A 22,140-nucleotide genomic window follows, 5' to 3' on the forward strand; every position below is an offset into this window, starting at 1 on the left:
AGAAATAATGGGTATTCAAGTAGGAAAAGAGGAAATCAAATTGTCCCTGTTTGCAGATGACATGATTGTATATTTAGAAAACCGCATCATCTCAGCACAAAATCTCCTTAAGCTGATACGCAACTTCTGCAGTCTCAGGATACAAAATCAATGTGCAAAAATCACAAGCATTCCTATACACCAATAACAGACAAACAGAGAGTCAAATCATGAGTGAACTCCCATTCACAATTGCTACAAAGAGAATAAAATACCTAGGAATCCAACTTACAAGGGCCATGAAGGACCTCTTCAAGGAGAACTACAAACCCCTGCTCAACAAAATAAAGGAGGACACAAACAAACGGAAGAACATTCCATGCTCATAGAGAGGAAGAATCAATATTGTGAAAATGGCCATACTGCCCAAGGTAATTTATAGATTCAATGCCATCCCCATCAAGCTACCAATGACTTTCTTCACAGTATTGGAAAAAACTGCTTTAAAGTTCATATGGAACCAAAAAAGAGCCCTTATTGACAAGACAATCCTAAGCAAAAAGAACAATGCTGGAGACATCACACTACGTGACTTCAAACTATACTACAAGGCTGCAGTAACCAAAATAGCATGGTACTGGTACCAAAACAGATATATAGACCAGTAGAACAGAACAGAGGCCTCAGAAATAACAGCACACACTTACAACCATCTGATCTATGACAAACCTGACAAAAACAAGCAATGGGGAAAGGATTCCCTACTTAATAAATGGTGTTGGGAAAACTGGCTAGCCATATGTACAAAGCTGAAACTGAATCCCTTCCTTACACATTTTACAAAAATTAATTCAAAATGGATTAAAGACTTAAATGTTAGAACTAAAATCATAAAAACCCTAGAAGAAAACCTAGGCAATACCATTCAGGACATAGGCATGGGCAAGGACTTCATGACTAAAACACTAAAAGCAATGGCAACAAAAGCCAAAATAGACAAATGGGATCTAATTAAACTAAAGAGCTTCTGCATGGCAAAAGAAACTACCATCAGAGTGAACAGGCTACCTACAAAATAGGAGAAAATTTTTGCAATCTATCCATCTGACAAGGGGCTAATATCCAGAATATTCAAAGAACTTAAATTTATAAGAAGAAAATAAACAATCCCATCAAAAACTGGGCAAAGGATTTAAACAGACACTTCTCAAAAGAAGACATTTATGTGGCCAACAGACACATGAAAAAATACTCATCATCACTGGCCATCAGAGAAATGCAAATCAAAACCACAATGAGATACCATCTCACACCAGTTAGAATAGTGATCATTAAAAAGTCAGGGAACAACAGATTCTGGAAAGGATGTGGAGAAATAGGAATGCTTTTACACTGTTGGTGGGAGTGTAAAAAGTTCAACCATTGTGGAAGACAGTGTGGCAATTTCTCAAGGATCTAGAACCAGAAATACCATTTGACCCAGTGATCTCATTACTGGGTATATACCCAAAGTATTATAAATCATGCTGCTATAAAGACACATGCACACATATGTTTATTGCGGCACTATTCACAATAGCAAAGACTTGGAACTAACCCAAATGGCCATCAATAATAGACTGGATTAATAAAATGTGGCACATATACACCATGGAATACTATGCAGCCATAAAAAATGATGAGCTTGTGTCCTTTGCAGGGACATGGATGAAGCTGGAAACCATCATTCTCAGCAAACTATCACAAGGGCACAAAACCAAACATTGCATGTTCTCACTCATAGGTGGGAATTGAACAATGAGAACACTTGGACACAGGGCAGAGAACATCACACAACAGGACCTGTAGGGGGGTGGGAGGTTGGGGGAGGGATAGCCTAATGTAAATGACGAGTTGATGGGTGCAGCAAACCAACATGCTACACGTATACCTATGTAACAAATCTGCACGTTGTGCACATGTACCCTAGAACTTAAAGTATATATATAAAAAAAGACCCACTTCTTTTTTTGTAAGGTGAGTTTCTGAAGGTGCAAATACCTCAGTGAAGTTAAAGCCCCTTTCATAGTCTACAGACATCCGGGCTAAGCTCCCTCTAGACCTATCCTTTCCCCAGATTTTCATGCAGAAAAGTGAAAGACTGGTCCGTGTGGAGATATGGAAGGAGGGCATCTCGCTTTCCAGCAAACATCAATCAGACACAGATGGGATGGAGCCAGAAGCCCTTTAAAGCTCTGGTGTGGGGAGAGAAAATAGAGACCCTCCCCCTTCAACCCCCATCATTTCTGAGGGCATCATTTTCTCCCTCTACTTGCCAAGACAGCTCTGAAAAGTTCTCATAGCACCGTTGCCCTCCTCTGGCTATATTGCAAATGGTTTCAGGAACTATACCAGTTAGGTTTCAGAAAGTTCTATGAAAAAACCTAGCATACAGTTCAACCCTTTTCCTGTCTCATTCTCCTCATCAGATTAATACTTAAACGTCCCCTGGAAGGGGGAGAGTGGAAGGTCACAGACCTTTAAGCTGTGATCTATGACCTGAACTCCATCTCTCTCTTTTCCCAAACTCATCTCCCTATAAATTTTGTTTTGGGAAGTCCGAAACTAGGTGTCCTGTTTCCTAGCAAATATAAAACCACTTGAACGCAAGGATTGTGTCTTTCAGATGTAGTAATCCCTGATTGACCCAGCACAGCACTTTGCAGCAATATTTGTTGAACGGTGCCAGTTAGGTGTGTATTTTTTTTTAACCAAGTGGTCCTATCATTCAACCAAATCTTAGGCTAACAAAAAATCCTTTTAAATGAACCAAAATGCCCAGTGTGGTCTAAAGTAAGAGACCTATTTCTTTTTCCCCCATGTCATTTTTACAAATTAGAAATGTCACCTGCAATCTCAAATGTGTGCTTAAAAATGCTTTATGCTATTGGAACTACTATTTTCCTTTTTCATTTATCTGTTTATTCCTTTCTTCAAATACAAGATTTTTGCCCCTCTATTAAGTAGAACCCAGAGGTTGAGGTTGGCATTCAATTACCAGGACTGAACTTCAAGACTCGGCTCTTTGGGTAATAATCCACACCAGACTGGGCAGAGCCATCCCGCGTGCTGCAGCGAACCTTGGAGGTCCTGTTCTGATCCCCTTTGCGGATCACCTTGATGTTCAGAATTGCAATGGCATCTGGGCCTGCGGGTTCCCGGATTTGGTATGCAGCCTCTTCAAACTCAATGGTGGGGGCTAAGGAAACGTGATTAGGAAAACAAGGGCCAGTTAGAATAGCACAAAGGACTCAGACTTCCAGGAAAACACCTTATAATGACAAGAGGAAATTGTTCACATTAGTTAACAATATGAAGGCAAAATGGCTTGCAGTCATAAAACTCAATCAGTATTTACTGCTAAACAATGCTTTGGAAAAAGATATCTATTTGTGATTCTGCAGGAGTTAGGTCTCACATGTTCCTTATTGAAAACAATATAATGGGTAGAATTATTTGTAGAGACTTTGAAATTCATGATGTCCAAGTTTCCGTCTCGGCACTACAGCTCACAGAATGTTTTAAAATTTGAACAGTTTATCAAGGGACTGAGACATGGTAGGCCCTAGATAAATACCTATCACATAAATCAACTTTTCATTCATGAGATATGAATTTCAAAGGTTTGTAATTTATCTCATTTACATGCTACTTAAATTTACCAAGTCCACCCCTCACGTCTGGTCCTTTGGACCCCCTCCTCTTAGTGCTCTCACCTCCCCATCCTCAGCTTTTCCTAATTTCCCACAAGCTATATAGGTAAGTATGGGTGCTTTCAGTGACTGGCTACAAGGATAATTCAGGAACACAAGATTTCCTAATGGAATCTTGTTGCTAGGAAATGATTAATAATATATTCAACCTGGGCAACATAGTGAGACCTCATCTCTACAGATAAATTAAAAAATTAGCCAGGCATGGTGGCACATGCCTGTGGTCGCAGCTACTCAGGACGTTGAGGTGGGAGAATCATTTGAGCCCTGGTGGTCGAGGCTACAGTGAGCCATAATTGCCCCACTGCACTCCAGCCTGGGCGGCAAAGCAAAACTCCATATCAAAAAAATAAATAAATAAATAAGATAATATATTGATTTTTACCAAAAAATTCAAATCATGCCTTCTTTTCTATTGTATCTCATGGGGAAGGGTGGGGTGGTGGTAGAGAGTGATTAAAAGATGGAAAAATTGAGAGTAATAACTTTTATACCATTTTGAGTATATCATAGAATATGGTAGAAATTTCTACTTTCTTTTGTTTGAGACAGAATCTCACTCTTTCACCCAGGCTGGAGTGCAGTGGTGAGACGCTCTCAGCTCATTGCAAGCTCCGCCTCCCGGGTTCACGCCATTCTCCTGCATCAGCCTCCCGAGTAGCTGGGACTACAGGTGCCCGCCACCACACCCGGCTAGTTTTTTGTATTTTTAGTAGAGATGGGGTTTCACTGTGTTAGCCAGGATGGTCTCGATTCCTGACCTCGTGATCCGACCGTCTCGGCCTCCCAAAGTGCTGGGATTACAGGCGTGAGCCACTGCACCTGGCCAGAAAGTTCTACTTTTTATATTTATTTTCCTTTCTTTCCCTCTCGGAAAGTCAAATCTTTCTTACTGTAGAAGATAAGCCTCATTTGAGGTTTTATAGTTTTTAATAAGAATGCTCTTGGCCGGGCACGGTGGCTCAAGCCTGTAATCCCAGCACTTTGGGAGGCCGAGGCGGGCGGATCACGAGGTCAGGAGATCGAGACCATCCTGGCTAACACGGTGAAACCCCGTCTCTACTAAAAAAATACAAAAAACTAGCCGGGCGAGGTGGCGGGCGCCTGTAGTCCCAGCTACTCGGGAGGCTGAGGCAGGAGAATGGCGTGAACCCGGGAGGCGGAGCTTGCAGTGAGCTGAGATCTGGCCACTGCACTCCAGCCCGGGTGGCAGAGCGAGACTCCGTCTCAAAAAAAAAAAAAAAAAAATGCTCTTTGAAACCTAGGAGGGTCACTACAGCACAGCATAAATCTTCTTTTTTCTTTTTTTTTTTTTTTGAGACGGAGTCTCGCACTGTCGCCCGGCCTAGAGTGCAGTGGCCGGATCTCAGCTCACTGCAAGCTCCGCCTCCCGGGTTCACGCCATTCTCCTGCCTCAGCCCCCAGAGTAGCTGGGACTACAGGTGCCCGCCACCTCGCCCGGCTAGTTTTTTGTATTTTTTTAGTAGAGACGGGGTTTCACCGTGTTAGCCAGGATGGTCTCGATCTCCTGACCTCGTGATCCGCCCGCCTCGGCCTCCCAAAGTGCTGGGATTACAGGCTTGAGCCACCGCGCCGGGCCAAATCTTCTTTTTTCTTTGAGACAGGAGTTTCCTTCTTGTTGCCCACGCTGGAGTGCAATGGCCTGATCTCGGCTCACCGCAACTTCCGCCTCCCGGGTTTGAGCGATTCTCCTGCCTCAGCCTCCTGAGTAGCTGGGATTACAGGTGCATGCCACCACGCCTGGCTAATTCTGTATTTTCAGTAGAGACAGGGTTTCTCCATGCTGGTCAGACTGGTCTTGAACTCCCGACTTCAGGTGATCCACCTCCCAAAGTGCTGGGATTACAGGCATGAGCCACTGCACCTGGCCTTTTTAAAAATTATACTTTAAGTTCTGGGATAAATGTGCAGAACATGGGATGTGCAGAACATGCAGGTTTGTTACAAGCCACACGTGCCATCAACCTGTCACCTACATTAAGTATTTCTCCTAATGCTATCCCTCCCCTAGCTCCCCATCCCCCTCCCTGTGTCCATGTGTTCTCATTGTTCATCTCCCACTTACGAGAGAGAACATGCAGTGTTTGGTTGTCTGTTCTTGTGTTAGTTGCAGCAGAGTATAAATCTTATTTCCCTGAGCCTCAATGATGGGTTTTCTGTGTACGTGGGAGAGGTTCACTTTGGGATCTGAACTTGAGTCTCCCGGAGTCAAGGACTAATTCAACTTCAAGACTAGAGTTTCTTATTTTATCCAATGTCCAAGTTAGTTACTGATTTTTCACTAGGAACCCTAAGAGTCACTGAGACTCTTAGGGTAGTTAGTGATACTTAAGAGTATAGATTCTAGAATCAGACAGAATGAAGTTCACACCCAGGTTTGCTGTTTGCAGCTGTGTAACTAAGAGTGCAAATTATACAGCTTTGCTGAGGTTCAGTTTCTTTATTCAAAATATGGAAATAATAGTGCCCACCTCAAGAAATTCCTGCCACTATTAAATAAGATAATAAAATATGCTTAGCATAGTTCTTGGTATGCAGTATTCAATAAAAACAGCTACCACTATTTGTAATATTATTATCCATTCACTCATTAAAATATCTTTCTTAGTGAAACGATTATGTCCCAGTTTGAAACAGGTTTTGTCTTCCTTGGTGACTGTGTCATTCTTGGCTAACACTTGACTATAGAGCTTAAGGATTTTTTTAGGTTAGTAGGCCAAATCAATTAGAGAGAAGAAAACTGAAAAATTAGACTTTTCCAGGAAGGTGGCAGTGTTTTAAATCAGTTCATTGGATTCTACTGTTTCCAACTGTATTTCCAGTCCTGCTCCTGAACTGCAGTGACTTAAATGGTTTTTATTTTCTGTCTTAGCATTTCTGTCTCAGCTTTTAACCACAATCATTCTGTATCTCCTAGCACTGTGGTAGGGAATAATGATATTAAAAATACCTATGAATTTTTTTGGACCTCTGTAGAGGGAGATCATTTGCTATCAACATTTTATATAAATATTCAGAGAATGTTATCAGTAGGCATTCTTAAAGCACTTTTATTTTTCAAAACACTAATAATTAGTTAAACATCAGTTTACGTTCCCTCAACCTAAGAGTAACTAAAGATAATTTCTTCTGTTACCATCTTCATCATTGGATATGGTGATGGTGGCCATGTTATTCTTTCCAATTCTAGCTCCACTCCAGTGGTTTCCAAGAGGAAGCCCGAGGTAGACCCTGAACTGTTCCTCTGGCTCAAACATGGAGTCATCGTGGATATAGACCGTACAGTTCTTCACCTAGAGCCAACGGGACAAGACAGATTCAAATTTGCGGCAAGATATCAGTGACTTGCTTGGTTTTCCCAGAAAATTATTTTTCTTCTTTATTGCATCAAAAAGTCAACACAAATTCAAAAGGATCCAGTTTCATTCATAAAACAAAATGTTCAAATTTAACAGTTCATGCTTCAGAGGGACCTACTTATATGTGTAGACTTGTATTAGAACATGCCAAGTCATTTTTAATTACTGGCGATGAATTATGAAAAACAAGATCAACAAAACAACCCACTAAAAAGCATATGTAGAACATCTGTGTGCTTTCCCACATTTCTTCTGGGCTGCTTAATACATTTTTCACATATTAAAATAGGTAGATTTCTGATGACGGGGGTTTAACATACTGATTAAACTTTCTGGACAGCTAAGTAACACTTCTTTTCCTTTGTAAAAATTGAAGCCTTATAAGGAAATCAGAAAGGCTTCGTGTTAGGCTAAAGATACCTTTAAATGCTAAAGAATTTTCAAATCTGCTGCCAAATAATATCTCATCTGAAAACTGCTGAGTACAGAAAGTCTGAGACCACAATCCAAATCCCTGTTTGATGGAAAAAAAACAAGTGTTTCTCAACAGAATATTCCCTACTGAGGATTGTATTTTTGAGAAAATGTAAAATATGGTCACAACATTTCAGATAACACAGCAGCCTCGATGGTAGAGTCATGTGATGCGAAGGAGGATATTTTCAGTTGGATCATTTTAAATTCACTATTCTAACATGTTGGAAAGGATATATGAGTAGAGAGAAGTTTCACTCTCACATTTCCTAAGTCACACTAAATGGTGAGAGAATATCCCTGTGAACATTTATATGTGACTTGCTAACCTGATTTTAAGTCCCTGAAGAATGTTTTCTTTTTGTCTACCACATCTTTTGTATAAGAATTCCTTATAGAAAGCATGAAGTTAACAGTGACTCTTTAGATCTTAAAAAAAAAGTTAGTGAATGACGAGTTTCAAAGCATATGCTTAGCAAGCAAAATAGTAATAATAATAATAATAATAATAAAGCTTCTAAAATGTGCTTAAGAATAATGATAGATTGTTGTGTGGGTAACACAGATTACTAGACTGTATTTTCTTTATAATTTTATTAAATTAAAATCCTCTGCTTTCTTGGATAAGCAGAGGATTCTCTTTTGAACTGAAAACAAATACAGACATGTAGACTCAAATCTGAAGATGGTATCTATAGTATATTCATGTGTTTTAAACACATTTCAACCTGTCACCAGTAAAATTCCCATAAAATATATAACTAAGACAGGTTTTTATGAGTCGTAAATGTGTAAATGTCATGAGTGCTCCAAAGAAGGAAGCTATCACTTTTATTTTTGTAGTAATGATGAACAGAGGAAGAATCGAGGGTGATCTGTGATGGGTATGTTTTATGCTAAACTTCAAAAGGACTAATCATGAGGCAAAAACTGGATACATTTGATTATTTCAAAATTGAAGACTTCTGATCAACTAAGAACACCATAGTCAAAGGTAATAAATAAGTGAGAGAAAAATAAAAGTTGTTATTAATACCTCAAATGTCTAAAACTGGCAAGGAATTAATATTTGGGAAATATAAGAAAGTACTACAAATCAGTGAGTAAAAGATAATACAATAAAATAAGAAACAAAGGATAAAAATAAGCTTATATGCTTATTGGAAACCCAATAAGCTAACAAGCATATAAGGGTTAGTACTTAGAGAATTACAAATTAAAATGAGATATAATGTTATGCATATTAAATTAGCAAAAATTCAAAAGATAAGTAATGCTACATTTTGAAGAGAATATAGGGTTATAACAACCCTCATGCACTTCTAGTGACATTCTGGAAAGTATTCCAACACAAGGTTTTCAAATTAAGTATATGCATGTCCTGTAGTTTATAATTTTGCTCCTGATTATATATCCAAGAAAATTCTCATTCAAGTCTGTAAGTGGACATGTATGAGGATGTGCACTAAAGCACTATTTGTGATGACAGATGTCAGGAAGCTGGTGGGTGTGATCACTGAGATTCCTCACTGTCTTTTGCTAAGAGTGTATGGGTAAAATATAACAGACACATGCTGATAAATATTTGTCCCTTCCATATCTCCTATTGAAATTTGATCCCCAATTATTGGAAGTGGGGCCTGGTGGAAGATGTTTGGGTGATAGGGACAGTTCTCTTATGAATGGCTTGGTGCCATTCTCACAGGGTTGAGTGAATTCTCTTAATTCCCATGAGATATGGTAGTTAATAAGAGCCTGACCCTTCCCTACCCTCTCTCTTTTCTCCTCTCTCGCCATGTGATGATGCCTGCTCCCCTTCCTCTTCTGCCATGAGTGGTAGCTTCCTGAAGCCCTCACCAGAAGTAGATGCTGGCACCATGTTTCTTGTATAGCCTGCAGAACTGTGAGCCAAATAAACCCCTTTTCTTTATGAACTACCCAGCCTCAGGTATTCCTTTATAGCAATGCAAATGGACTAAGACATATACCATAAAATATCATGCAACAGTTAGAAGCAACCGATTACATGTACACCTAAACAACATAGACAGATCTCAAAATATCGCTGAGTAGAAACAGTAAAAGATGAAAAAAGAGGACAATAGCAATTTTAGAAATTAAAACTGTATACATAAAACAATAAGCATTTCTTAAGAAGAAATACAAGTTAACAGATACATATTAAACACAGTAGATTGATGAGCAGGGAAAAGAATGTGGCTGGAGAGTGGAGGTAAAATAAAATGAATAAAAAAAAAAAACAAAAGTAAGAGAAGGGCTTAGTATTGACCAATGAGGATATATGCCTTGAACCAAGGGATACAATTGACTCAATCATCTGAAACTGAGATTTTAAAATGGGGAAAATGTGATTCTGATTCAATACACAGTTTTGACATACACTGAGGTTGTAGGCTTTAATTCTGGTGCAGCCATGTTTGCTAGTGAGTTTTTTTGTGTGTGTATGTGTGTGTGTTATTATACTTTAAGTTCTGGGATACATGTGCAGAACATGCAGGTTTGTTACATAGGTATACATGTGCCATGGTGGTTTGCTGCACCCATCAACCCGTCATCTAAATTAGGTATTCCTCCTAATGCTATCCCTCCCCTAACTCCCCACCACCCAGACAGGCCCTGGTGTGTGATGTTCCCCTCCCTGGGTCCATGTGTTCCCATTGTTTAACTCCCACTTATGAGTCAGAATATGCGGTGTTTGGTTTTCTGTTCCTGTGTTAGTTTGCTGAGAGTGATGGTTTCCAGCTTCATCCGTGTCCCTGGAAAGGGCATGAACTCATCTTTTTCTTTGTTATAGCTGCATAGCACTCCATGGTGTATGTGTGGCACAGTTTCTTTATCCAGTCTATCATTGATGGGCATTTGGGTTGGTTCACAGTCTTTGCTATTGTGAACAGTGCTGCAATAAACATACGTGTGCATGTGTCTTTATAGTAGGAAGATTTATAATTCTTTGGGTATATACCCAATAATGGGATTGCTGGGCCAAATCATATTTCTGGTTCTAGATCCTTGAGGAATTACCACCCTGTCTTCCACAATGGTTGAACTAATTTACACTCCCACCAACAACATAAAAGCGTTCCTGTTTCTCCACATCCTCTTCAGAATCTGTTGTTTCCTGACTTTTTAATGATCGCTATTCTAACTGGCAAGAGATGGTATCTCATTGTGGTTTTGATTTGCATTTCTCTAATGACCAGTGATGATGAGCTTTTTTTTTCATTTGTTGGCCACATAAATGTTTTCTTTTGAGAAGTATCTGTTCATATCCTTTGTCTACTTTTTGATGGGGTTGTTTTTTCCTTGTAAATTTGTTTAAGTTTCTTGCAGATTCTGGATATTAGCCCTTTGTCAGATGGAGAGATTGAAAAAATTTTCTCCCATTCTGTAGGTTTCCTGTTCACTCTGATGATAGTTTCTTTTGCTGTGTAGAAGCTCTTTAGTTCAATTAGATCCCATTTGTCAATTTTGGCTTTTGTTGCCATTGCTTTTGGTGTTTTAGTCATGAAGTCCTTGCCCATGCCTATGTCCTGAATGGTATTTCCTAGGTTTTCTTCTAGGGTTTTTATGGTTTTAGGTCTTATGTTTAAGTCTTCAATCCATCTTGAGATAATTTTTGTATAAGGTGTAAGGAAGGGGTCCAGTTTCAGTTTTCTGCACATGGCTAGCCAGTTTTCCCAACACTATTAAGTAGGGAATCCTTTCCCCATTGCTTGTTTTCATCAGGTTTGTCAAAGATCAGATGGTTATAGATGTGTGGCATTATTTCTGAAACCTCTGTTCTGTTCCATTGGTCTATATCTCTGTTTTGGTACCAGTACCACACTGTTTCGGTTACTGTACACTTCTAGTATAGTTTGAAGTCAGGTAGTGTGATGCCTCTAGCTTTGCTCTTTTTGCTTAAGATTGTCTTGGCTATATGGGCTCTTTTATGGTTCCACATGAAATCTAAAGTAGTTTTTTCTAATTCTGTGAAGAATGTCAATGGTAGCTTGATGGGGATAGCAAGGAATCTATAAATTACTTTGTGCAGTATGGCTATTTTCATGATATTGATTCTTCCTATCCATGAGCATGGAGTATTTTTCCATTTGTTTGTGTCCTCTCTTATTTCCTTGAGCAGTGGTTTGTAGTTCTCCTTGAAGAGGTCCTTCATGTCCCTTGTAAGATGTATTCTTAGGTATTTTATTCTCTTTGTAGCAATTGTGAATGGGAGTTCCCTCATGATTTGCCTCTCTGTTTGTCTGTTATTGTTGTAAAGGAATGTTTGTGGTTTTTGCACATTGATTTTGTATCCTGAGATTTTACTGAAGTTGCTTATCAGCTTAAGGAGATTTTGTGCTGAGACAATGGAGTTTTCTAAATATACAATCATGTCATCTGCAAAAAGAGACAATTTGACTTCCTCTCTTCCTATTTGAATACCGTTTATTTCTTTCTCTTGCCTGATTGCCCTGGCCAGAACATTTAATACTATGTTGAATAGGAGTGGTGAGAGAGTTCATCCTTGTCTTGTACAGATTTTCAAAGGGAATGCTTCCAGCTTTTGCCCATTCAATATGATATTGGCTGTGGGTTTGTCATAAATAGCTCTTATTATTTTGAGATATGTTCCATCAATACCTAGTTTATTGAGAGTTTTTATCCTGAAGTTGTTGAATTTTGTCGAAGGCCTTTTCTGCATCTACTGAGATAATCCTGTGGGTTTTTTCATTGGTTCTGTTTATGTGATGGATTATGTTTATTGATTTGCATACGTCAAACCAGCCTTGCATCCCAGGGATGGAGCTAACTTGATCACATGGGTAAGCTTTTTGATGTGCTGCTGGTTTTGGTTTGCCAGTATTTTATTGAGGATTTTTGCATCGATGTTCATCAGGGATGTTGGCCTGAAATTTTTTTTGCTGTGTTTCTGCCACATTTAGGTATCAGGATGATGCTGGCCTCATAAAATGAGTTAGGAAGGTGTCCCTCTTTTTCTATTGTTTGGAATAGTTTCAGAAGTAATGGTACCAGTTCCTCTGTGTACCTCTAGTAGAATTCAGCTGTGAATCTGTCTGGTCCTGGGCTTTTTTTGGTTGGTAGTCTATTAATTACTGCCTCAATTTCAGAACTTGTTACTGGTCTATTCAGGGATTCAACTTCTTCCTGGTTTAGTCTTGAGAGGGTGTATGTGTCCAGGCATTTATCCATTTCTTCCAGATTTTCTAGTTTATTTGTGTAGAGGTGTTTATAGTATTCTCTGATGGTAGTTTGTATTTCTGTGGGATCAGTGGTGATATCCCCTTTATCAATTTTTATTGTGTCTATTTGATTATTCTCTCTTTTCTTCTTTATTAGTCTGGCTAATGGTCTGTCTATTTTGTTAATCTTTTTTAAAAAAACTAGCTCCTGGATTCATTTTTTTTTTTTTGAAGGGTTTTTTATGTCTCTATCTCCTTCAGTTCTGTTCTGATCTTAGTTATTTCTTGTCGTTTGCTAGCTTTTGAATTTGTTTGCTCTTGCTTCTTGAGTTCTTCTTAATTGTGATGTTAGGGTGTCGATTTTAGATCTTTCCCACTTTCTCCTGTGGGCATTCAGTGCTATAAATTTCCCTCTAAACATGGCTTTAGTTGTGTTCCAGGAATTCTGTTATGTTGTATTTGTTCTCATTGGTTTCAAAGAACTTATTTATTTCTGCCTTAATTTCATTATTTACCCAGCAGTCATTCAGGAGCAGGTTGTTCAGTTTCCATGTAGTTGTGTGGTTTTGAGTGAGTTTCTTAATCTTGAGTTCCAGTTTGATTTCACTGTGGTCTGAGAGACTGTTATGATTTCTGTTCTTTTGCATTTGCTGAGGAGTGTTTTACTTCCAATTATGTGGTCAACTTTAGAATAAGTGCAACGTGGTGCTGAGAAGAATGTATATTCTGTTGATTTGGGGTGGAAAGTTCTGTAGATGTCTATTAGGTCTGCTTCATCCAGAGCTGAGTTCAAGTTCTGAATACTGAATATCCTTGTTAATTTTCTGTCTCATTGATCTAATATTGACAAAATTAGATCAATGTGTTAAAGTCTCCCACTATTATTGTGTTGGCATTTACATCTCTTTGTAGGTCTCTAAGAACTTGCTTTATGAATCTGGATGATCCTGTATTGGGTGCATATATATTTAGGAAAGTTAGCTCTTGTTGTTGCATTGATCCCTTTACCATTACATAATGCCTTTCTTTGTCTTTTTTTTTTATCTTTGCTGGTTTAAAGTCTGTTTTATCAGAGAGTAGGATTGCAGCCCCTGCTTTTTTTTGCTTTCCATTGGCTTTAGTAGTGAGTTTCTAGGTGCATATGCATGAGATTTCATGTACATTGTCAAGAGAATACTCTGCTGACTTGAATTTGCTCAACATCTGCCTATTTGGTCCTATACTGGGATGTATGTTTCCCTGGGACAGGGGTCCAGGTAGAGGGCTGTCTCTTGCTCTCAAAGTAACATTAGTGGAGTATATTCATCTCTAACATAGTTTGAGATTAAGAGGTGGTAATAAGAGCAGAACTCATTTGATTCTGCTAAGTTCCAGATATGTTACACATTGGCTAAACTTCTCAGCTCAACCAATGATATGTGGATTTGATTGTAAGTGGGAGCCAAAGAAGGAATAGATGATATCATTAAAAATATTATCAATTATGGATGACCCTTGAGTGACACAGGTTTGAATTGTGTTGGTGCACTTAGATATGGATTTTTTTCCATCTCTCTACTCCTGAGACAGACCCTCCTCTCCCTCCTTCTCTTCAGCTTATTCAATATGAAGACAATGAGAATGAAGACAATGAGGATGAAGACCTTTATGATGATCCACTATTCCACTAATTGAATGGTAAATATATTTTCTCTTCCTAATATTCTCTTCTTAATAACATTTTTGTCTAGTTTATTTTGTTGTGAGAACGTAGTATATGATACATATGACACATAAAAATGTGATAATCAACTATTTATTTATTGGTAGGGCTTTCAGTCAACAGTAGGTTATTAGTAGTTAAGTTTTGTGCGAGTCAAAAGTTATACAGACATTTTCAACTATGTGGGGAGTTGGCACCCTTGTCCCCTGCGTTGTTCAAGGGTCAACCATAGTATGAAAATTCGGAGAATTTTTGGGATTTATATAAATGACTTCATTACAGACAAATAAAGACAAGAAGAGAATCCCATCTTTCAGCCACCAGCAATCCACTTACTTTGTCCCCTTTCAGAAATGTAATCCGTGAAGAGTCTGCATTTCGTCTCTCCTCAAAGTCCTCCATGACCTGAGCGGAATGGCTCTGAGTATAGCACCTCACTGATGACTCATAGCTCAGGTCTCCGCTCCGAGTAATAGGGACATGCAGGACACCCTCCTTCTCCTTCACTAGGAGCAAATCCTTGGCAAACTGCATGCTGGGCACTGGGTGGGCAGACAGAAAGACAAAGTCACCGTTCGTGTAAGACAGGGAAGCAGTGGCCATAGTCCTTGTCAGCCTTCAGCAGCTACTTTGGCAGGTGAGCTCCACCAAAGCCCAAGGTAGGCTGATAAATCACAGGTGGTAAGCAGATTCCAAAGCATGGTTGTTGCTCTCAGGACAAGGGAACTGCTTCTACTATAAGTGTGCATCCAATGAAATAGAACAGATCAATTTTGTACCTGTCTTTGTACAACTTCAAAATGCAGTTACCATCTCAAATATGAGCAGGTAATGCAAGTCAATAAATGGGATAATTGTAAGAAAAATTTTGATGGTGTAAGAAAAATTTTGATTGTTACTTGGGTACTCAAAAGACTTCACTGTCCTCCTAGGGCTACAGTAAGGAAAACAGCAGTGCAAGTCTGGTGCTAAATGGCCACTCACATTGGTCTTGGGGCCACAAAGATAATAGGGAAGAGGGGGACATAAGTGTAAAGGACAGAGCAGGCCATGTTTGAAAAGCTCCAGTCTTTTGTTGTCAGATCTTATTTCCAAATGAAGTCAGAGATGTGGATTTTTATGACATAGCTCCTAAATTCAAAAATAGCAAACAAATAAAATAGTGAAAAGAAATTTTTTATAAGCCAAAACTGTTTGGGACAAACAAAGCACGTCCATAGACTAAATTTCAGCCTCCCAAGTAGCTGGGACTACAGGCACGCACTAGATGCCTCTTCTTTTATAACTCAAATCCTCCTTTGACTTAAGGATGAGACCACAGTCAAATCATGGTTAAAAACAAGGACTTAGGAGGAAACAGACCTGAATTTCCATCCCAGCCCTTCTACTTACCAGTTGTGTGACACAGGGCAAGTTACTTAGACTTTCCAAACTTTGGAATATTTTTCATATATAAATTGGAAATATTAATATCTAATATAGAATTATTGGTAGAATTGAATTTAATGAGATAATAAATGCATAGTACTCAATATAGTATCTGGTTTATAGCGAGAACTCAAAGTTTGGTAGGAATTAACATATTATGGTTTCTATTTTCTTCCTAACTCCAGAATTCTCAATATGAAGAATCATTTTTTTCCCTACTATGCCTACTGTAATGCTCTGTATTAAGGCATTTGCCCTTCTGAGGTTAACATTTTGTTGACTGCTGGTTATTAATTTATTCATGAATAAGGCAAAGAATCATATGTGAAAGCCTCCTGGGTCAGAATTAGTCTTTGGGTTAGCTGTAATCACCAATTTCCTGTCTGCCTCCTGGAAAACACCCCACCAATCCAGAAAGGAAGGAAAGGTGTGTGTTTGGGGACTGGGGGAGGTGGGGGAATGAGAGGAGAGGTGATAAGCACCCAAGCATTCTCCAAGTCAATGTATAGAAAACTCTCTGTGACTCCAGAACTGTTGGTCCTGGAAAAATAAAACCATCCCATCACATGAACTAAGCTTAATAGTTACTAATCATTGCTAAATGAAAAGTCAGATGATACTGCTTAAAAGAACACTATACCTAAAGGAAAATTAACAACTTTAGGCCTAACCAGTTAGGGCTCTGTAACTTAGTGAAATGGCCTGTGCAGTTTTTAAAAGGTGGATGCCAATGACACCGCCCAGCATAGGAGGACAAGAAGGAAGCTTGTTGCCAGGGAAAAAGCAACACAAGCAGGGAAGCTTTTCCTCTCCCAGCGGACATCTGAAGCTTCAGATTGTTTTCTCTTGCTCGCCTGACAGGCCTCAAGTCAGATGAGAAAGTTAAAGGCTGAAGTGGTTATGTTTAGGTTTGGTCATGCATTAATCAACTGCAAATTCATCTTGAGCTATAAAATACTATTTTTTTCCTTTTTAATGAGACATTCACTCTCACTTCTATCCCTGTCTGCCAAAAAAAAAAAAAAAAAAGCAAGGAGAGAGAGAGAAAAAAAAAGAAAAGGAAGTGGACACGTCTTCTAATTACCTGCCCAGAAATAATCCCTCCCTTTAAGAAGACCCCAGACCAGTGGGAGACTGAGGCAAGAGACATATACAACAAGGGGAGTTTCAGGAAGAGATTTAGCACAGGGGATTTATGTTGTAAGTCAGGCATTGTGTTAAAGGTTTTCATACGTATTATTTAATGTTATTCTGTCAGCAACCCCATAGGGCAGTATAATCCTCAGGAAGTGATAGCACTGGCTCTGAGTATCAACTTCCTCTGACTGCAGGGCCCCTCTTTTTCCACACTGATGGGCTGCATCAATATGAAATGGAGGTTACCTGCTGATGGCGTTGTGAGCTCACATTGGGTATAATGCATTTTGTGTCAGCACTGCTCATAGAACACTTATTGTGCATGGCCAAGCTACAGTTATCTCTTTATTTATGGAAGTCTTGGATCCTAAAATAGATTATGGGACTCTGCTCTCCACTACTCTGTAGCCCATACCATGTTGATCACCAGTGCTAGGTATAGAAAATGTCCTATAAACACTGTTACCTCGCTAATCTTCTTAGTAACTGATAAAGTGAATGTAAATGCCAGTGCCTGGAATGCAATAGCCTCTTTACTGGCAATAGTTAAGTCAGACATTTAGGATAAATCCTGCCTTTGTTTCATGAGTTAATGAGTATGTTTGCCACAGATGCACACACAGGAGTGTGGTGCCGTAGCAGCAACAGGACTTTCTAATGTTGCCTAGTCAGCATTATTCATGCCCAAACCCTAGTCTAATTCCAGGTACCAGCACAGCAAAGGCAGGTGAGAACAGGTAAATGTTATAAGATGAGCTACTTAGATGATTCAAGATCCTGAAATCAGTCTAGTGGGAAAAGAATGAAAGGAGCTAAGATCACTGCAGAAGGCTGAGAGTTGACTTTGTAAGATTCTTATGTGCCGGTTAGCATTGTTATACAGAGGGCAGTGGCCAGCTGAAACTGAAATGTGAAGAGTCGGCGTAGTAGGATATGAAACCAGAAGACTGGACTTGGCTAGAACAGACCTGGATTTTAACTCCAGCTTCATCACCTTCTCTCTGTGTAATTCTACTCAAATTATTCAAACTTGGTTTCGCAAGTTAAAGGTCTGTTGTAAGGATTAGAGATAATACGTAAGATCTTTCTACCCTAGAATGTTCACACTGAATGGACTCAACCAAAGTTCATTATTACTAGGAAGAAAGATAACCAGAAGAAGTAAATACTGAATGCTACACTGGGTTACTGAAATAGGTTTTGGGATTTCTTTCTCTGGGATAAGTTATTGATTAAACACATATTGCTGTAGCTTCTCTGAAAGAAAAAGAAAATTTTTGCTTAACATATCCGTTTCCTAAGTTGACAAACCCACTGCTCATCAATAAAATACTGAAAAATATTTAAATATAATTTTCTGTGTTAATCAATGAGGACTCTATGTGTTACTGGAGTCTCATTGGTAAGTGTGATAATGACAGGTATGTCAGGAAGAAAAGAAATCAACATGTAATAAAATCTACTGTGTGCCATGTATTACAGTAGGTATTTTCACATACTTTATCTAATTTAATCCTCACAACAATCTTGTAAGGTAGTTATTTTCATTATTTATAGATGAGCAAAATGAGGCTTAGTAACCTTAAGCTTCTGGCCTAAGGCCAAAGACCTAGGAAGTGGTGGGATTAGGATTATGTTTCAGGACTTCTGACTTTGTATTCATTTTCCACTTCATCAGAGGGAAATTAATGGTCATTTCATGCCAAAGAATAAGAAACTAGTTTAAGAATAAAAAGTATAGCTGAATTTTCTTTTTTCTGTTTTACTTTCTTGTTTACTAAGAAATAAAATTGCCACTGATTCTACTTCTACACCAAATAAAACCATGTAGCATAATGCAAGGAGGATGAACTTGGAGTCAAAAGTCTGAGAATGCATGCTCGTTCCTCTAGATACTAGACATTGGGTGACCTATTTCTTCTGATTCTCAGTTTCGTTATCCACTAAATACAAACAGAAGAAAGAGCATGGGGTTATGAGCAAGTGAGATAAGGCTTAATGGATTGCTTTGTAAACTTTGAAGTAACATGCAACATGAGATAATATAAGTGTCATAATCTTGTTCATGGTGTAAAAGTTACCATTTTGTGAATCACAAACCAAAATGTAAAACTTAAGACTATAAAGCTTCTGTAAGAAAACAGGCGAACATCTATGTAACCTTGGGTTAGGAAAAGATTTCTTAGATACAACACTAAAAATATGATCCATAATAGAAAAATGATAAACGAGGCTACTTCAAAATGAAAAATGATTACTCTTAGGACGTTTGTTTACAGAAAAGAAGACAAGCAACAGACTTGGATAAAATATTAGCAAAATACAAATCTTTGTCCAGAATCTACAACAAAGCAATAAAAGTAGGAAAACAATGCAATTTAAACATCAAAATCTTGAACAACCCAAATATCATTCAATAGGTGAGTAAATAAACGGTGGTATATCCATACAATGAAAAGCTACTCAGCAATAAATGGAATGAACTACTCACATATGCAGTAACATGAATGAGTCTCAAATGCATTTTCTAGTGAAAGAAACCAGATGCAAAATGGTAGATATTACATGATTACATTTTTATGAAATTTTGGAAAAGGCACAACTTTAGTGCCAGAAAACAGATTAGTGGTTGTCAGGCCTGGTGACTAAGGAGACACAGACGACAAAGGGGCATGAGAGAATTTTGTAGAGTGTTGGAACTGTTCAACATCTTGATTGTGGTAGTGGGCATATCACTGTATGCATTTGTCAAAACTCATAGAACTGTACACTAAGGACGATAGACTTTCATTTATGTAAGTTGTGCCTTCATAAACCTGGCTCTAAAACAAATTACCACCATTTTGGATGCATGCATGTGTGTGTGTGTGTGTGTGTGTGTGTTGTATGTGTGTGTGTGTATATATATATACACACACACACACACAATTATATAAATATATAAAATTTTTTTTTCTCCTGAAGGATAAACACACAAAAAACTGGTTAAAATGGTTGTCTCCAGTGAAGGGAACTAGGGGACTGGGAGATAGGGATAGAAAGAAGATTTAATTTTCATAGTCTTTTTGCCATTTGCCATTTTTTTTTTGCCATACCCTTGTAGCCATTTGAATTGTTTACTACTATATACATGAAATAAATGATTTAAGAATAAATAGAAACATCAAAGATTATCCGATTTGGCTTCTTGTTCCTTTTTTGAGGATTTCTCAGCCATTAGGAGTTTAATCATGGGCTCTGTGGTCAATCTCTGGGGATGCTAATGAGGGTTCCTGCTGCTTTAGGTGGAAGGTTTGAATTCATCTTCTCCACCCAACTCTAGAATCCACACAGTGGATCCTGAAGTTCTGACAAGTCTAATCTCATCAGTTCTTTTGAGAAGCAATGAGCCTTTCCTGCTTTTCCTCATGTTACTTAGGTTACATTTTCAGCAGTGACTACATTTATTCATTCCTGCACATCATCTACAACACTGCCAATATTCGTTTTCTAAAATAAAAAAACACATCACTCCTCTGCTTACAAGCGTCCCCTGCTACCCTTTGCTTATAGAGTCCTTAGGCTGGATCTTAAAGCCTCTCAGAACTTGACTCCAATCTGTCTTTCCATTCCATTCTTCTATTCACCCCCTCCCATGCTCAAAGCAAAAGTAAGGGTCTGTTCCCCAAATATGCATCTTTCAAGACATTATACATTGTATTTACTATATCTCTCCATTCGAAATAGGTTTTCCTTTATTATCCATTAGATAGACTCCTATCACACCTGAAGACTCTGCTTAAATACAATCTCCTTGGTGAAATCCATAATTTCACCCACTTGTAGTTCCTGTTCAGTTCCCTCTGCTCCCATAGTGCTGGATGTATAGTACCATTAGGTCATTTATCATAATTTATTCAAATTTCTCTCTTTAAGGGTCTGATTCCACAGTGAGACATTGAGCTTCTTGAGGACAGGGCCCAAGGCTTATACATCTCTTTGTGTCTGGCAGAGTACCGGAGACATCAATGGTTCTCTCTCACATCTACTTACTCTGCTATGTAAAAGTGCAAATGCTCACGTGTACACATGTACACACACTTATTTCTTGAATGAAAACGTGAATGAGTTCCAATGTCACATGTGTGGACATTAAAGAAAAAATAGAAATATATTTGGAACTACCAGCTGGCATCCCCAATCTCTTACCATCTTGGAATGTGTCATTAATTGCAATGACTGCCTGGAAGGGTTTGGTCAGTTCGGCTCCTTGTGCTGAGCTGAGGAAAACCACAAATGTCTCCAGTCCTTCAATTACTGGATACTGAGTGTCATCCAAGATAGTCAAGGTGCAATCCTAGAAGAAAAATCAAAGCAAACTTTACAGAGGACCCACCACCTAATCCCCATTTGCCTTAACTAGGGCAAAGGTCACAACTTGTCTTTCTTTGGTGGTTTTAAAGTAAGATTTTCTAATCCATAACATAATGATCTCTTTATTACATGCCGCTCGGAGTTTGTTTTTAGACATTTATATCAAACGAGTATAGTTTATATCCTGAATCTGTAAGGCTGGATATTTAATGCTAAAAATGTCACTAGGAGAGTTTTTAGAAGATCCCCTCCTAAGTTAGTCTCTTGTTTATATGTGTGTGTTTTTAAAGAAAGGAAAGATAGGAATATTGCCAGGGGAGTTTAGAGAGCTTGGGAAGCAAACTAAAGACAACATTCACAAACCGACCTGTCAACCTTGTGGAGTCTGGACTGCTGTAAACGCACCTGTTCAGTGACACCGGGCCCAAATTCCACCTTCCGAGAGCTGGGAACGTAGTCAACTCCTGGTGTGGCAGAAGCTGGGTCTGAGGGCCGCGTTGCACACCAGACAGATGTGAAAGTAGAGAGGTCAGTACCATGGCGGATAACTGGAATCTTTACTGTGCCTGAATTAAGATTCATAGAGATTTTAATGGTCAACTTTGAGCCAGAAAAGCAGTGAGGTTTTCAGAACGATGTTCTCCCTCACCACAATAGTGGCAGCTTTTAGCCCTTTCAGCTTGTGGAATCCAGCTTCAGTGATGCTCCTATGGCCCATCTGAGGTGAAGGC

The 22,140-nt window shown here is 38.8% G+C and overlaps 1 protein-coding gene across 1 annotated transcript in view; it reads right to left on the bottom strand.

Moving 5' to 3' along the window:
• Positions 1–22,140, bottom strand: part of FRAS1 (Fraser extracellular matrix complex subunit 1) — a 478,911-nt gene that overhangs the window by 44,240 nt on the left and 412,531 nt on the right. The window contains exons 57-61 of the mRNA XM_033214331.1: positions 21,815–21,975; positions 21,245–21,392; positions 14,828–15,033; positions 6,889–7,045; positions 3,017–3,217 (exon numbers count right to left, since the gene is read on the bottom strand). Coding sequence (XP_033070222.1) covers positions 3,017–3,217; positions 6,889–7,045; positions 14,828–15,033; positions 21,245–21,392; positions 21,815–21,975 — 873 coding nt within the window. The remainder of the gene's footprint in view (positions 1–3,016; positions 3,218–6,888; positions 7,046–14,827; positions 15,034–21,244; positions 21,393–21,814; positions 21,976–22,140) is intronic.

This window comes from Trachypithecus francoisi, unplaced genomic scaffold (assembly GCF_009764315.1).
Source record: "Trachypithecus francoisi isolate TF-2019V2 unplaced genomic scaffold, Tfra_2.0 Lachesis_group1, whole genome shotgun sequence".
Lineage (NCBI taxonomy): Eukaryota > Metazoa > Chordata > Mammalia > Primates > Cercopithecidae > Trachypithecus > Trachypithecus francoisi.